The sequence below is a fragment of the Labrus mixtus genome, chromosome 7 (assembly GCF_963584025.1).
Source record: "Labrus mixtus chromosome 7, fLabMix1.1, whole genome shotgun sequence".
Lineage (NCBI taxonomy): Eukaryota > Metazoa > Chordata > Actinopteri > Labriformes > Labridae > Labrus > Labrus mixtus.
Window position 1 is genome coordinate 14,635,105 of NC_083618.1, and position 17,984 is coordinate 14,653,088.

A 17,984-nucleotide genomic window follows, 5' to 3' on the forward strand; every position below is an offset into this window, starting at 1 on the left:
AGTAAACCATACTTTTAGTAAATCTCTTAATCTCTGACAATTATAACAATTATTGATGAGTATCGAGCAATCAATCCCCCCCCCCCCCCCCTTCAAATGTAGTGGGTTGAACTATAAAGCTGTAAAAAATGTAAATACAAGAATGAGTTACAGGCCGCTGTTTTGGAGGTCCATATTTAACTTTTGGCTCCTCAGTTTACGGGGGCTGGAGTTGTCCTGTCGCCGGGGGAGACTAGTGACATCAGCATCACAGACATAGTGACAGTCAGAGGAGGACTCATGTCACCCCTCTGCTCGCTGTCCGGCAACATTCCTGGAACTAATTTGAAATAACTGACTGAGAGCTTCAAGTATGAGAGCAAAGTATGTCTACTATTATGGCCTATTTCTAACTGCAGAGCAATAGACTCCTGAGAAAATGCCCATAATGCACTAGAAGAGTTAATGCCAGGAGAAAAGAGTCAATAAAATTTGCTGATGTGCTGATGTGATGCATCTACTGGAAGAGAGTGAGATGAATAATGCTGTTGCCAGTATGCTGTGACATCATATTGACTGTATGACTTTATAATGAGTTCATCACTGTCAAAGAGCGACTAATACAACTTGAATTCTTGTAGCCAGGTAAAGATTCTGAGTTCAAGAGTCTCAGGTAGACACACACGTTTGACAATTTCAGTTCACTTTTCACATATATTATCAAATATGGTTTCTAGATATGCAGATTATTGTCATGTGAAACTACCCACCTACCTTGTACTGGTTTAGTTTAAGAGGTGGGACAACTCTCTCAGCACCGTAGGGAACATTGTATTCTTACACCTGCAAAAACTGATATCTGGCCACTTGGGTGCATGCACACATCATTGACAATTTCCTTCATTAATTCAGTGTATCAAACTTGTTTACAAACATGTTCATTTATTCATCAAGCAATTATCTATACATAAACCCTCTCTTTGCACTGTTTTGGTCTCTACCAGCTGCAGCAGGACATATTTGGCTCCACTTTGGTCACTTAATAATCACCCACTTAACTAGTCTTTTATGTGTTGCTGAGCTGCTGGTGTCCGAAAGGTTTTGGGTACTTTTGTAATAGACAGTTGCAAGTTGTAAGTAAAGATCCAAATAGAAAATCTAATCTGTCAGCTAAACAAAGATGCAAACATATCTTAGACGCTCTGTAAATCCAACGCAGACTTAAGATGAAACTGATTTTTCATTCAGTTATATTCTTCGTTTTAAGAATATTAGCAAAAGCTGGTTGAAGTGTGTCTGCAGAAACAAAGTGACTCTTAAGATAACCAGAAATAAAGTATTAATCAGGATAATTTATAAACTTTCATACTATTATCATGTTTATTGTATAGGGACAAATATGGAGGAAGCAAACTGTTGCCTCAAACAAACAGTATTAGTATAGCCTGTAAGCTAATTTGCAATGCATGCCATGGATTGGACTTTAAAGTACATACCACTCAACAACAGACACACAAAAATGGTACCAAACAAGCACAACAATACAGGATACAAACTGAGGCAACAAAGTAAAACAGACAGAAGGTTTATCAAACGGCTTCTTCTCATAAACAGCAGTAAGAATTCAAAAATACTCTTGTTTTACTCAAGATTCAAGACGAACTTTATTTGTCAAACAAAGTGAGGAATTTGTCTTGGGCTCTTCACTACTCTTATTACAAAGAAAATCCAAGAGATCCATCCAAAGATTTTGCCATTTTGACTTGAAAGAGGATTGAAACAATAAGTCTGTAAAAGTTAAAATTGAAGTTCCTTATAGCCCACAATTTCCCTGACATAAGACCCCTTATGAAGACCCAGGAATACTCAATAATACAACCCAGAAAACTCCACGAGTATGTTTCATCTGCACTTCAGACTCTTAGAGTTTGAAAAATTTCATAATGTTGTGATGAGAGTGAGAGATGTATTATTCAGATAGCAACCCAGCAATGATCTCTCCTGTCTGAATAATACATTCCCATTAGTTGTGTTGTTGCTGCTCAGATTTGGGAGTTTCGTTTTCAAGGTGCCTCCATTATCATCGCTGATGTTTCCACTCGAGACAATACGTCTCAAACTTACTGTAATTACACGCTGTTGACTCAGTTTCTCTTTATATGATGGAGGTTTGGGTTACTGTTCCCTCTGGTCATACCGTGTTGTGTTCATTGTGTGTTATGTCACCAGATTCAATGGTGAAAATGATATTACTGCTTTGATGCCTTGTTCAATGCTTACTCATGGCTGTATCATACAACCAATAACGATAAAGAGCAAATAGAAATCAGCTTAGTCATACTGTCGCACTTTCAAGGTTTCTTGCAGTTTTGTTGTGGCAGAGATTTTTTTATTCGATCTTCAAGGGCTGGGGAAACATTCATCATCAGAGATTTGGAGCGTCAGAGCTTTAGATAATGGCCTATTTGTTCAGCTTTACAGTATCTCTTCAGTACAGGCTTAAGGCTACCCTAAACTGCTCCTTTTCAGTATGGCATCAAAAGCCAAGGCAAAGGTCAAACCATGTGACACAATGATCTCATACTGACTAATATGTTGCAACAGGATCCTTTTCAGTGACCTGTTTGGAAGAATGAAAAGTATGCCACATTGGATTTGAAATAGCAGCCTTGATTTGTCTTTTCAGCTCTCGCTTAACTTTTCAATACTGACTTTGACCTGAAACTGAGGCACGCAGCTTAATTTAGGGGGCTTCTCCGGCTGCTGTTAATGCCAGACACAGGATGAGATGAGAGGGTATTTTAGTTTGAGTTATGTGTGCGTCTGCTATAAATACAACTATGAGAAGTGCCTTCCGCTAATAGTTCACTGCCTGGTGAAGACAGGAAGCCATCAGAGCTTGATCTCACTACTGCCAATCTGCCTGCACTCTGCTACTACATGGCTAACAAATCAGTTCAATACAGCCGGTTCTGTCTTGGATGTAAAATGATCTGAGCAAGAATGAGTTTAGTTAAAAACGTTGTTACATAAAATCAAGTTTTACCGTCACATTTACAATCATAAACAGTGTGACGTAAATTAAAATTCTTTGTCGCCTAGGTGCATAATAAGTCTAAGAAATAAAAAAAATGCATATTATGGTCATTGATTTATGTGAACCCCTTCCTGTCCAACAGTGAGCCCTGCCAACACATTGGGCAGCCCAATGAGGGACACAGAGGCATAATGGCACAGTTTTGTCGCAAGAGTACAATTCAAGGAGAACCAACAAACTTTCGAAACCCAAGATAAGACTTTTTTTTTGGTAGAAAATACTTCAAGGGAATCAACTTTTGGCCGCATATCTGAATTCATGAATGTTGTGGAATGGCTGCACTCGGTTGTCACACTAATGAGGGATGGGGTAGCAGTGCGCTAAATGGATAGCTTTGTTGTTGGTGTTGAGAGACTGGTGCTAAAGTTAGACATCTACTTGACATCTACTCTGAAAGTCACATATTACACCTTGAAACAACACTGTAAGAATTTGTAATTTTGGCAGATAGATACCCATATACTGTCAGAGGACTCTGACCAAAGCCTTGTAAATAGAGATTCACTCTTGTTGGGCCACTCTCACTTTTTCTTCTTAGCTTTGTCCATCGTCAGCCCTTTTCAGTTCCTTTGACTTCTGTACTGAGAATCCTAATCTTAGACCAGAATCAAAAGGTGTTTGCCATAAAGGCAGAAACTGTGAAGTGGTACGCACTTCTCTTTAAGACACTGAAATAATATTTATAATTTTATGAGAGGTTCGCTCAATTTTCTTTTATCACATCAGGGAATCCGCATATATACATTTTTGTCAGATTGCCATCAATATAAATGTAAAGCTTTAACTATATGGCAAAATGTCATTATGATGCATTAAGACTCAGCCATGTTAGCTGCACTGATAGGCTGTACTGAGGTAATGCATTGCTCTAGGTTAAATGCTAGCATCAGCAGGCTATCATGCTCACAGTGACAATGCTAACATGGTGAGAATATTTTGAGATATTTCGTCTTGGACTAATTTAGTGGGCAGAGTGCCAGATTGTAATTCCAAGTGCAGTATTGATGTTACGGCTATTAAAACACTAGCTGCTAGACTGCTGATTATCTATATTCAGGATTTGCTGATTCAATGTACCACAAGATTTTAATATCAGCAATAGATCAACCCAACAACAACAAGATAAATCATGAATGAAGGGTTCTGCATAAATATTTCAATCATAGATAAAGGCCTGTACATTTTACTGTATCCAAACATGTATGCTGGAAAGTATTTTCAGCTTCATAATTTAATTTAAAGGTTTTTTTTTTTTTTTTTGCTTTAGAGACCTCTTACTGGGGTGGGGGGCTGCAGTCAGGCTTTGCTCCTCTGAGGATGGTCATAAATCTTGTGTTATTGTTCTGAAGGATCTCTATGTGGCCTTGAAAAACATCTATTGTCCCTCTTCTAAATTCTGTTGTAATTGTTAACCTTACTTTAGTGTTATGTTTTGAATAATGGCAGTAATTTCCTCTTTCTCGACATGCACTATATTGGTAATTAATCATTTGTCACAAAGTCTTTCTTTCCTCCAAACCATGTCATTTTGTTTTAGTGTGCAGCATAGCCACACATTGACAACACCATGACTGTGATTGATCAGATCATCAGGCTGTTGATGTCCGTAGACGTCTAGTTGGCTGTGTTGCATTGCTGTCATGGGGAGATTAGAAAGACTCAGGTTGCAGTGAGGTTTATGTTTACCAAAGACTTATGCTTTGATGCCTTTTCGAGGAGAAATACTCTGTTTCACTGCCAGTGGGGCCTCAGGTAGCCGGCATACTCCCAGACATCTAGTCTTGGGTTTGGTTTCACTGGCTGAGTAAGAATCTAAAACAGAGCTCTCTGAAGCTGAACAAATCCGCTCAGTGGATGAGCGTTGAATAACTCGGCTTAAAAAAACAAGAGTGGAGCACGGAAAAGATTTTCGGTTGACCTCCAAAAGGTTATGGAGATCTCAGGAGGGGTAAAATGCAAAAGATAAGAACTTCAACAATATACAGCTTTACATTGTAAGTTATAGGATACCTTTACTTTATTAGAAGTGAAGCAACAGCAGATATTTTAGGAAGTATACTTGCTCACGTTCCTATTGAGAAAGATAAGAAGATAACCACTCTTATGTCTGTGAGCTAAGTATGAAGCTAATGTCAGCAGTCAGTTTGGTTAGCTTAGCACAATGACTGAAACCTAGGGAATTAGCTAGCCTTACACTGCTCAATGTGAGAAAAATCTACAGTCAAGTACGATCAAATATCACCAGTGAGCAAGTTGTTTGCTTCACTTGTACAAAAACTGAAGGAAACAAAGATTATCTGTTGGACTACTTTTGGCCACTTGCTGTTACTTTTTGAGCTAGCCTTAAAAGCAGATAGCTGTACTGTAGCATCATATTTAGCATAAAGACATAGGACGGGCATCGATCTTCTCATGTTACCCTCTGCAATAAGGAAAAATAGCTTATTTCTTGGCATTGGAATTGATTAATGGAAGATTTTGAAAAATGACAAAAAATAACAATATAAGTTGATTTTTGGCTTCATGAGTCAATCACAAGATCCTCTTCACCTTCTGGTAGGATTTATTTTGTGTAATACACTTATAACTATGTGTATGGGGCCCAGCGTCACTGCTTCACACTTTTATAACACAATGAAAAATGTCTTTGGGCTAATTTGCATTAAAATAGCCATATCAAAGATTCTTTTCAGCCTCAGTGTAACAGTTGAGAATGAAGCGTCCCCCTTTTCCCTCCTCAATTCAATTCATGATTTTTCTTCTCCTCCCTCTCTTCCCTCTCTCTCCCTCTGCTCTTTGCTAAATCTCCTGAAGGCCATTCATGTGAAAGCCTCGTAAATGTAAGAACTCACCCTGTTGCGGGGCTTATTTATATGGGAGATCAGAAAGAGCAAAGGGTAGAGGCTCTACAATCTTGCATGTCCGCGCGCGTACACACACACACACACACACACGACAAACACGCACACACGCACACACGACACACACACACACACACACACACACACACACACACACACACACACACACGACAAACACGCACACACGACACACACGCACACACACGATTAATGCTTTTTACTAGCTCCCACTTACTCTCTGTCTATTTAGCATTCCCCCATTCCTCCACACCAGGCTGGACAAAGGCTTGGTGGGAAGCAGTGCACCCCGGCAAAGAGCTTTCAGGAATATTACTCTGCGGACCACGTGCTCTTGGAGGGACAATCTGCAGAGTCAGGATGAAAAATACAACTTAGATCTGATGGAGGTGCAGCAAACATGCACTTTGGCAGCATAGGAGGAGCAGGAGCTGATTCTGCATCTGTATTTAAGAGGCATTGGCAGAAAAAGTCCTGAGAGGGTCAAGTTTTCTGGCATTTGTTGCTTTTTCAGTACACACAATTATTGTCTTTGGTGTCAGAGACTCTGCTATTATGTTTTATTTCACTGTTAACTTGTATGAAATGTTTTGGTAAAAGCATTACCTTAACTTGACTTTTAACATAATATAATTTATGTGTGGGGGAGGGGTGGAAGGACTGATGTGCACAGCAGCGGGAGGGATGAATAAATCATGGCAGGCCTCCCCTTTGAATCCATGTCTGTGTGTGCTGTGTTTTTATGTGCGTGTTTGGAGGCAGTTGTGTTGACACTGCAAGAAACAGTTTAATCAATCAGCTGAAAGCAGCTCTGCTGATATGAGAGTGAGATCCAAAAGATCTAAAAGAGCTGTGTAAAGCCGACAGGAACAGGAAATAATAAGCTATCTATTTGGGTTATTGTTTGTATTTATTGAAAGAGATTTACAGATTGATGAGTCTAATTGTGTCATTCACTTATCTTTTGTAATTTCCTCAAACACCTATGAGTTGAAAGGATAAACAGATATTAGCATATGCTTTCATTGTTGCTCACTCAAGTCAGGTTAAGATGAATTGTATCACCAGCAAAGTAATAATAGTTTTGGATTTTCCACAAGTTTTCATTTTACTTTCATTTGGACCATTTCTGATTTATTTAAAATTAGTTGTAATGAGTTTTGACTATTTTTTAAATTATTTTGTAAAAATGGTTAGTTGTAGGTATGTTTTATGAGTTTTAGTGTTAGTTTTAGTTTATATGTCTCTGTATCATAATTGGTTTGGAGATAGATTTCAAGTCAGCGGGCTAAGATATCAAAATCAGTTTTGGTATTTGGTACATGTATCAGAATTAGATCGGAACTGAAAAAAGTGGAGCATCTCTAGTTTTATGTGCTTATGATTTTCATTTTTTGGTTGGGATTGAGACAGAAGTTTTATCCTATGCAGCCAAACGTGATGGAATTTGACCAGAATAGCAAAGAGGCAATTACAATAGTAGCTTCCTTTTTTTTTTTTTTTTAAGAAATCTATTTCCTTTGCTTCTTTGATCATTTCAGAAGTCTGCTTCCTTCAATTTTGTCCTATTTAAGTAGGTCTTTCCCTTTGCGTATGTGTGGTGCCCTTCCACATCCATACACACACGAACACTTTCTAAGTTAAGCTCAGGACAGGAATGGCAAGTCAGGTGTTGGAAAATCAAAATGATCCTAGATGGTCTGATATGTGATTGCCCAACTGTAATATTGACTGTGAAACAGACCTGTCCTGCTTTTCACCCTTTGCATGCTGCACGTACCCCCCTAAAAGATAGACAAATGGACAGCTCATGCGGTAATAATAATAGCCAATAAAATGTGCATTACTGCAAACATCTCACTCTAAAGGGAAAATAAGTTCAGGAGGGAAGAGCCGTTAAATAGAAGTGGAATTCAAGAAATACACTATCTACAGACAGATCAATAGATGGATGAGTGGATAAGGGGGAGCAAAGAGGGAGGAGATAAAAGGGAACGGGTGGGATGGTGTTGGGGTTATGTCCTCTTTACACTTTGGACCTGAGGGCCAATCATTAGCCCATCTATGTCTGGAATTAGCTGTTCACTTATTGATCTGCAGTGTGCCAGGTTGTGAGCTAGTGAGGGGTTGTAAAAGATGCATGAGAAGTGAGGATGGGGTTACAATTGTCCTCTGAAAGAATACTATTTATACCCTTCTCCTTCCTGACACAGACTCCTGGATGTGGGATAGTTATTCAAATGGTATTTGTTTTTTATTCTTCTGGAAATTGACATCAAACTGTCTTTGTGATCACCTTGAACAAATTGCCTAAGCAGGAAGTTGAGTCACATCTGTGGGCAGTGAACCACAGTGTCCCAAAGGAGTTTTTGCATGGCCTGGCAGCTGTTTCTGTCTCTCTTTTGCCTTTTAATGTGCATCAGCCAACCATTTCCCCCCCGTATGCCTGGCAAGTTGAGATGTTAAAAACATGATGATTCACAGCTTGGTCACCTCATTCTCAGCTGTTGTTTCTGTCATCAGGAAAAAGAGAAATTGTAGTCAGGTGTGAAAGCAGCATTTCGTGAACCAGGCCTTTAAAGCTCTATTTTATGAGATAGATTGTCCCATTGGATGTTGTTGGACAGGCTGCAGTCGGTGTGATGATCCATAGTTTACACAGTTGTTGCACAGCCTTCTGTTGTCTGTGTCTAAATGTGAGTGTGTAAGTTTATGAACAAACACTTTGGTCCATTTGTACACTCAATCCTCTATTAATGTCTGCATGCTTGCACATGTTGTCATTTGCTGGTGTGTGTGTGTGTGTGTGTGTGTGTGTGTGTGCGCGCGCGTGCGTACGTGCGTGCGTGCGTGTGTGTGTGTGTGTCCAGGTCATAGGTCATAGTCTTGCCCCAGGATAACAGAATGCCCAAAGAGCCCCTGGCCCCCATGTTGATCCTGTAGAGCCACTGTCTATAGAGGAACAGCCTCATGCTGCTCTCAGATGGACAGATGTCAGCGGGTGCGAGCATACAGATTAGGGAGGATCAACTGAAATGGCCCTGAAATTAAACATTGCAAATGTTTATGGTGTATTTGATTTAACATTTCATGAATTTTATTAGCCTGGGAATGCCCACGCCTGGAAAATTCCTGGGAAGGGCTGTGTTTTAAACAAGTTAGTACTCTCCTATAAAAGTTTGATTTGCTCTTTGCTCTGATATTTAAAAAAAAAAAAAGCTCAATTCACATTAAGCAAATTGTTTGGATGAAGTGCTGGCAACCTATTAGAAATTGAGCTTTGGTGGTCATCATGTTAATGTCTGAACTACTTCCCAGTCTTCTCTCTCTCTCTGTTAAAATATTTATATCTGATTTTCCCCCCCACTTTATATAAACAAAGAGAATAGGAATTCAGGAATTCTCCTGGCATTAACAAATACCTTTCTGCAGATGTTTGCTTGTCTTGTTTGTCTGTGTATTCATGTGTTTACATGTAGGCGTGGTTTTACAGAAACACAGAAAATGCAGCCTTGTTTTTGGCTTCATACCAGTGAACTTTGGCGTATATGGAAATAGATTTTTGAAAAGCGCTTTAGAGAGTTAGAGGGTTTTTTAAGGAGCATGCATGCTGCGACAGAAAAAAATCATAAAAAAAACTAACTGACTTAAAGGGATTTTAAGTTGCAAGTCCAGGTGTAACCTGGACAGTGTAAAGTGCTGGACTTAATCATGTATTTAAGATGCCAGTAATTTCATGAAACAAATGTGGCCAACACTATTTGGCAAAAAATGTCATTGTTTTTCCTATCCAGAGAAACAATACAGGTTTGAATATGGTGACTTGCACTTTTCTCACTTTTTTCACAATTCTCACTCCTTGTATATGAAGCTGCATGCAGAGATGTTTTGAGAGAGGGGGAGGCATTATGGAGGATGGAATTGTGTGTGTGTGTGTGTTTCTGTGTGTCTGTGTGTGTATGGGGTTTGATGGAGGAGGGGTGGATTGAATAGTGGAGAGAATGAGTTTTGGGATCACTGCACATGCTCCCCTCAATGAACACATGTGTATAAGAGTAGTGTAATGAGGGTCCTGTGTGTGATTTTTCTATGTCTGTGATGATTAGCTGGGAAAACAAAGGGGATTTTTATGACAGCTATGGCTGGGATTATAAATTACAATCTAATGAGGAGATGCAAATGTATTTCACGCAGTAACTTGACAACGTTGAATATTTATACCATATTCATGATTCCTAGATGCGGACAAAACATCAAACAAACATCAAATGCATGCAACAAAAGCTTTAACCAGTAAAATGTATGCACTGGGAGCTCCTCCAAATTGAACATAAAAGAATCAGGTTTTTATGTATAATTATTTAGAAGGAAAAAATAGAGTCCCTAGAACAGGACCTTGGGGTACTCCCTTTCTTTCCTTCTTGATTTAGCCTTTGCTTACGACAAGATCTCACCATTTATAAGCAATATATTCCTTCTCATTGCCTGCATGATTGAAAGCCTGATAAATCACATATTGATTAAATCATTTTTAGTGATGGATATTGCAAAATAAATACATTTTGTTTAAAAGCAGTAAAAGTGACATTTTAAAATTGTATCCACTAGACATCAGCATGTAAGTTTTTTCATTTCAGAATTTTATCATAATGTCATAACTTAGCTAGAATAGCCTCTTGCATGCCTGTAGATGTTTAGGCTTGTTGTAATCTGTTAGTCAAGGAATGCACTAATGCCCAGAGGTACTATCTAATCTGTATATGCGATGCTTCAATGTAAATATAACACACAAGTACACACACACACCTCTGTCATGCTGGTGCTGGCTTTGTTGTGTCTAGGTTCATGTGGGTATTTCACCAGATACCGTCACAGTCATACTCATCACCCTGATATCTTCCAACCTGGTCCATACCCACAACTACTCATATTAAATACATACACACATTCTCTATGTCAAATCTGTGTTTACCGAAAGTTGAGTGAGCAATGGAGATCATGATCTCACTATCTGACTCAAGCCTGAACAATGAAGTGGGCATCCAGTTCTCTCCACTAAATACTGGCTGTAGAACAGCTTCACAGACATGTACACCCTGACACCTGCCTGTGTATCTTCACATATGGGGGAAGGGGCAGGTTTGGTATCACCTTTACTACTAAACATAAACCAGAGCTCACTGGAATGTTGGGATAAGGTTTTTTTTAATCAGGTTTCTTAAGTACTGTCTTTCTATGAATCAGGCCCCTTTTGTTTGACGTGTGTTAGCGCTAATTTAACACTGTTTGGCCGGGTTTCTCATGTGGACCACCAGTGATGTGTGGCGGTCATTATTTCACTTTGGGTGGCTGTTTGGGGTTCCCAGTCATTAAGGTGAGGAGAGAGTCATGCCTGAGGCATGCACGGCTGCACCCGAACAGAAGCACTTGTCAGGAGAGAGAGGGAAGGAAGAGAAAATAGAAAGTAGAGCTGTCTGAGAGTCATCAGTGGTAGTTTTTGTGTCCGTGGGTATTGGGAGTTTTATTTTGAATGTGAGCGCAAAAGTATTCTATTACTCTGGAAAAAACGATACAGAGTCAATGTGGCTGCTATTGTTGAGGTAAAAAATTGAGTAAGAAATGTTTATATGTGATATTCTGGTCTATTACGTTTGACTTTCAACTCGCCATAACCTACAAGCTATGGTTTGTTTATGGTTACTTCGCTGTGACCAGTAGTCCTAAAAGCAGAACTACTAAACCTTGCAATACTGAGAACCTAACTAAGACAGATACATTTCCCAATTTGGGACTGACTGACCTACTTCACCATCACAGCTTTTCCCGTAGCCAGGCTTCGGATGACTTAAAACCTAGGAGCTGATAAGAGTTAAAAGAAATGAGGCCAACGTAACATTTAACAGCGCTGAGCAATTAATCTTAGAGTCAACACAATGTGTTACATGGAAGAAATTATTGAAATTTAAGTTTTGACTGTGTAGTTGTGGCTGTTTGAAATCTGACCACTCAGACCTCTACTTCGCTGTCTGTTTGTCTGTGCAGGCTTCTTGCAGTGCTATCAGCTTGCTACACTGTATTTATAGGCAGAATAGCTCTCAGCCTCAGAGATAACTCTAATTTAAGTGTGGACATATCAAGGTAGATATGAGGGGGCTGGTGATAGGAACTTTTCACACAGGCACTGGAGCCAGTTGTTACTCATTCATTCAAGCTGAGCACCATCTCTGCCAACATTTCTGTTATAATTATATATAAGCAGAAGGTTCTTGGTACTGGTATTGTTATGGCATCCAGGGTGAGTTTGATCCCTTTCCCATTCCTTCTTCTTACACTTTGCTCTTTATTCCATTTTTTCTCTTGTGCCTCTGTTTCCCCACGTCTCGCTTCCATGCATGTGCGATGGCTGGCGGTGTTGGGTGGAATGTGGCTCAACGTTGGGTTTTTAAATAGCATCCTAGCCTGAATCAGCCACTCCTAATAAGGCAGAGGCAAGTGACACTGGCCCAAAAATATCAGCAACCACCTCACTGAGAATAAAACTTTTACTATCCTTGATAGCGAGCGATGACAGGTGAAAGCTACAGTATGTTAGCACAAATAAGATCTAGTACATGCAGTCTGCGGGGCTGTTCTGAACCAGTTTAGGATTAGAGATAACATGACAGCATGTTAAACAGTAGGTGGTGTCTGCAGGATTTGAATAGTCTTGATTTAGCCACAGGTGTTTGTACTTAACAGTAATGGCAGCTCGGGTCAGCTGAGGCATTGTGTGAAATCTGCCACATGTCATGTGTGAAATATCTAATATCTTCCTCTCTTGACATAAGGCAATGAAAATAACCATCAGTGTTGTTCCCTCCAGGATCCTTGTGGGGGCACCACAGGCAGCAGGGCAGGGCCTGTTGAAGGGAAGTCGGCCGGGAGCCTTGTTCAAGTGTCCAATCACACCCGAGGAGTACGACTGTGAGAGGGTCGATATTGATGGAGATGGTGAGGAATGTTGTATAGCCAAAAGATTCATCAAATAAGTTTATTATCCGCAGAAATTTCTGCTATCCTGATAAATGTCAAGCTGAATTGTAAAAATGGTTTTGATTCTTTTAATTGAGGGCTGTCAAACAATTACATTTGTTTTATTGCCATTAATGGCAAAAGTACAATAGCTAATTGTAGGGCTAGGTATTTCATACATATCGTGATATATATTGATTTTGGATAATGACCATGTCTGACACAGAATTCCCTACAACCGCTGTTCTTTAGGCATATAAAGGATCCTACAACTCAAGACACTTAGATTCAGATCCTCAGAGGTCCTAGAAATACATAAACATATTTTAATCCCAGAGCTATGGCTATGGTGTTATTGTGAACTGCACCTATTGTCTTTGAAAAATGTCATCAGAGCTTTGCAGCCATATAGATTCTGCAACATCTGCATAGATACATGTATTTGCAAGGAGCACATAAAGATATATTGCCATATCGTTTTTTTTTTTAGTACAGCCCTTGTTAATTGTGATTAATACTATTTTTTATTTTGCATTTATAAATAAAAATTGTTAGGCTTTTATTTAAAATTTTTGTACTGTCTTAAGCTGAGAGTACTTTGCCGTTTGAATTCTGAATTTTAATAGACATTGAATTCAACCCTGCTTTTATTTTGAAATAAAGGACCATCTGGTATATTGAAGGCTACAAAATGAAGTTAACCACAGTTCAAAAACAGAATGAAAACAGATAAAGAGTAAGGTAAAAAAAAGTGAACTGTTTGACGTCATTAGGTGGATATTACGTTTGACTCATCAACTGAGCTGTCTAGAAGTTTTTAGAAGTGAAATGAGACATTCAAAGATGCAGCAGTGTCTTTTCCATCACTGCAACTTCAGGGAGACACTGCGGAGGCTTATCAACGGTGCATCTAAAGGGACGAAATAGCATGTGATTAATTGCAATGAAAGAAACTAATTTTGATTAACTAATTAATCTTCCTTTTAAATAAAGAGATTGACCTCAATGTTCTCTCCAACAGAAAGACACAATACAACTCCTTCCTGTGTTATACCCTAATTGAAATACAGGATGCTGCTAGTGGACATTCCTTGTTCTGACATTTTTACCTTGAATCTGTTATTATATTTGCCAAGACACCATCAATGCATGTTGGCTCGCCATTCTGATAAAATATTAACTGGAAAAAAATGTTTTTTCTTCCTGTATCAAGGGGTTCATTATCATGTTATCGTGCCAATAAACAACACATAACCCTTGGAGAACTGTGGCTTAGTTCCTGATTGGTTTACATTATGGAAAGCTTAATGGTTGCCATTTCCTTCTGTATGTTTTTCCCTCAGTGAGTCTTGACAGAGAGAGCAAAGACAACCAGTGGCTGGGAGTCACAGTGAAGAGTCAGGGGATCGGTGGGAAGGTGGTGGTATGTACGGACCCCAGCCTGTAAATGCATCAGTGCAGGAAGCAAGGTCTTTCTAGTGTTTGAAAACATAACTTTTTTCTGCTCCTGCCCATTGATTATTTAACATAGACGCAACATTTTCAGCTTTGATTCTTCTGTTATTAACTTTTAGACATTCATTTCTAAGTCAAAGTTTTACTGATATTCAACACACCCTTAAAAGTGGATTTCTCACCTTAACTGGCCTTAAATAAAAACTCTTGTGCCATTTCTTGTCCTTCACCAGACCTGTGCTCACCTTTATGAGCTCAGGCAGCGTGTAACTCAACCTTCAGAGACTCGCGACCCAATTGGACGCTGCTATGTCCTGAGTGAGGATCTAACAGAGCGAGACGACCTGGACGGAGGGGAGTGGAAGTTCTGCGAGGGCCGGCCGCAGGGACACGAGCAGTTTGGCTTCTGTCAGCAGGGCCTGTCTGTCAGTTTCACTCCAGACAACAACTTCATTCTGTTCGGGGCTCCAGGGACATATAACTGGAAAGGTAAGGTGTTGGATTGTCCAGCTATCTAGATATGTCATTGTTGTCTTGCCTTTGAATCAATCATTTTTTTGGCACCAGGTTTCATAAATTGACATTACACCACTATATATTTTTTATATTTTTCCTTAAAGATGCATGCATGTACATCCAGCCGACAGATGAAAAGATTAAAGTCATATTTTGACTTGTTTTTTTATGTGTTCCCATTGTTTTCATCCATTACTACTTATTGGCCCTCATGAGATAATATGCTCATAGAGGCATGGCTAGCTTCTTTTCTCTAGCTAATATGAGCTGGAGAAAAGAGGCAGGCTATGTTAGCTGATGAATTAAAAAAAAGTTCCATTAACAGGACAATACTGCTAGAGATTAAAAGAGATCCAATTGATTTGTAAAGCAATCTAGTGATTGGACAGAAAAATTATGCAAAGCAGCCGTGTGCACTTAATGACAGAAAGCGCTGAGATTTATCTGGTGCAGTAGTCAGTTACTGGATTGATTTATTTTCTACTGCCACATGAGATCAATGCTGTGTTGAGTAGATGCTCTTCATGTTTCTGATTTTGCATAATGTTGTTTTATTTTCTTACATGCCTGGTATAATGCTGTTTCCACCGTGCAGAATATGTATAAGGATGGATAGAAAGTGTCGTGTGTGTATGAGCGATCACATCAGCCTGTCCCAACTAAAGTTTGCACAGTCCTCAGGGTTTGAGCTGGTTTTGAGTTTGCACAGTCATTACAGTTACAAAATGAACTTAACTTAAACTGGATATTTTTAACAGAAAGTTTTTGAGTGTGCTGTCTCTTCTTTTACTATACATGCACACAAATATGGAGATCCTCCATATAGGTGACAGAAAATCCAGAGAAATTACTATAAAAGCATTGTTATTTTGAACAACGTTGCACATCTTGAAGTTTGTCAATTCCCTGTGCAAGATGTCATTTTGAGATAAATATGGAGGTATAAGCCATGTTGGCTTGTCTCCTGTTGGTATAAAAAATGAAAGTAAGTTGATTTCTTTGTATTCTAACTGCTCAAACAGAGTGATTCGTTTGTAGGACATAATTGGGACATGGGATGAGTGGAACATTAAAAAGTGAATGTTTGCCAATGTGTTGCTGTGTCTTTGCTGTGGACCTCACCTTTTTCCTTTCCAGGAGAGATGCGTGTCCAACTCCTTAACCAGACTATGCTTGACCTCGGTCTCTATGACGACGGACCCTACGAGGTGGCAGATCAGAAACAGCTTAATGCCCAGCTCATCCCTGTGCCCCACCACAGTTACCTGGGTAGGATCTGCCCTCCCTGCTCACTGCTGCCTCTGCACAGGAGAGAAAGAGAGGGCCCCGGGGGAGGGGGCGACACCAGGGCTCAGACTGTACACGGACATGTTGTGCTGTGAATCACAGGAGCTAATAAGAGGCGCAAACTACCTCTAACTGGTCAGGATTATTTCTGGATGAGCATATCTGTGTATGACTCACACGGACCCAGCCCTAAATCTGACTACAGCTACATTTTTGAACAGTTTCCCATGTGAATATATGTGGGTGGAGATGTGAAAATTGTCCAGTGGTTACATCGGCCTGGCTTGAATTCTTATGATGCCAGTATTAGCTCAACTAAGCCCCCTTCTTTTTTGAGCAAAAACAAGTGACGATATTCTGATTCCAACCTCCCCCCTCTTCTGAAAAACAAAAAAAAACTTGTCAAATACTTCTTACAGGGATGGGAAACAGCAATAGGGTACAATCTGAGCCTGTGATGTCGTCCCTCCACCAGGTACCAGGTGGTTTTGCAGGAGAAAACCACTACAGCACCACAAAGGCAAAAACCAATCAGTCACAGCCTGTCTCACCTGCACCTCCCTCTCCTCTTTTCTCTCTTTTTTCACTCTTTATTTCTCCCCTCACCATTTCACCACCCGATCACTCCCCTCCTACACACCTCCCCTCTGTCTCTCTCTCTCTCTTTCTCTCTCTCTCTGTTCCTCTCTCGGGCCATAGGGCTCTTGTTCATGGCTAGCCCCATTGAAGATGCACTGCTGTACAAAACTCTGGAGCCCTCCAGCCGGCCCACACCGTTTGAGGATGTAGCTCATAATAGCTACTTAGGTTTGTAGGCGTGAGGTGTTTTTGTTTGGAGCAAACTGGGCTTGTAGTGGAAGTAGTCCTTCCCTCTTCTCCGTCTTTGTCCGTCTTTGTGCTAATTCCAACTCGTGTCTATGTATATAGATTATTAGTGTGTGATCTATGTACTTCTTGGGATTGATCACCTTTGCAGTTACAAAGAGACAACCATCAAAGCTTTGCTAAACAGTGACTTGATTGAATCCTATTTTTTTTTTATGTTATGATTTAAAATGTTGTATTTTTTTATTATGTTTATTTTAATTTTCTGAAACTGGCTAGTTATTCGCCAATGTAAGGGAGATGGTTTTCTCTTTGAGTAGCAGCAGGGTGTTTGTCTGTCAATAGATATCTGTTTTTTGTAGTGTGTCGAAGTCGATCTGCATGTGTGTGTGTTGATAAGAAGCTTAACAGGTGGTGGCGGTCTTCTGGTCCGTTGTTCTTGTAGTTGTACTGACAAGGTTTACTAAAAACAGAACTTACCGTCTACTAGCGTGCTAACATTCTGATGTTCAGCAGCTACAATTCAATGTTTACCATCATAGTTTAAGTAGTTAGCATGCTAATCATTTCTAGTTAGCACTTAAATCAAAGTATACTTACAGTTGATGGAAATGTTATTTGTTCTTCGTGTTTTTGGTCACATATCAAAAAATCGGGCACGATCTGAGCCACAACAATTGAAAGTTGACCAGATGATGGTGCTAGATGAAAAGATGAGGAGCCCCCGCAGATATTTTAGGTCATCTAGAAGGGGTAGTGAAAAAAACAGCTATTCCCAGGGCGATACATGGAACAGCTTTTGACACATTTTAAGATAAAATCACAAACTGCAACCTCATGGTGAGAGGAAAGATCAAAGACGTAACAGTCGTTAGAATATATCCTCTGGGAACCATGAGTGTCACCACTAAATCATCTTGTAGATGATTCTTCAA

General features: G+C 39.7%; 1 protein-coding gene across 3 annotated transcripts in view; it reads left to right on the top strand.

Annotated features, from left to right (window-relative positions):
* itga7 (integrin, alpha 7) overlaps window positions 1–17,984 on the top strand; it is a 35,763-nt gene that overhangs the window by 2,184 nt on the left and 15,595 nt on the right. For 2 of the 3 annotated variants that reach the window (XR_009673871.1, XM_061043194.1), the window contains exons 2-5: window positions 12,818–12,945; window positions 14,310–14,389; window positions 14,655–14,910; window positions 16,075–16,206. Coding sequence is in view for 2 of the 3 variants with exons in the window: in XM_061043194.1 (XP_060899177.1) it covers window positions 12,818–12,945; window positions 14,310–14,389; window positions 14,655–14,910; window positions 16,075–16,206 (596 nt within the window). In the remaining variant the exon portion in view is untranslated. Of the gene's footprint in view, window positions 1–12,817; window positions 12,946–14,309; window positions 14,390–14,654; window positions 14,911–16,074; window positions 16,207–16,923; window positions 17,032–17,984 lie in introns of all 3 variants that reach the window. The other variant, XM_061043195.1, reaches the window with a different exon arrangement.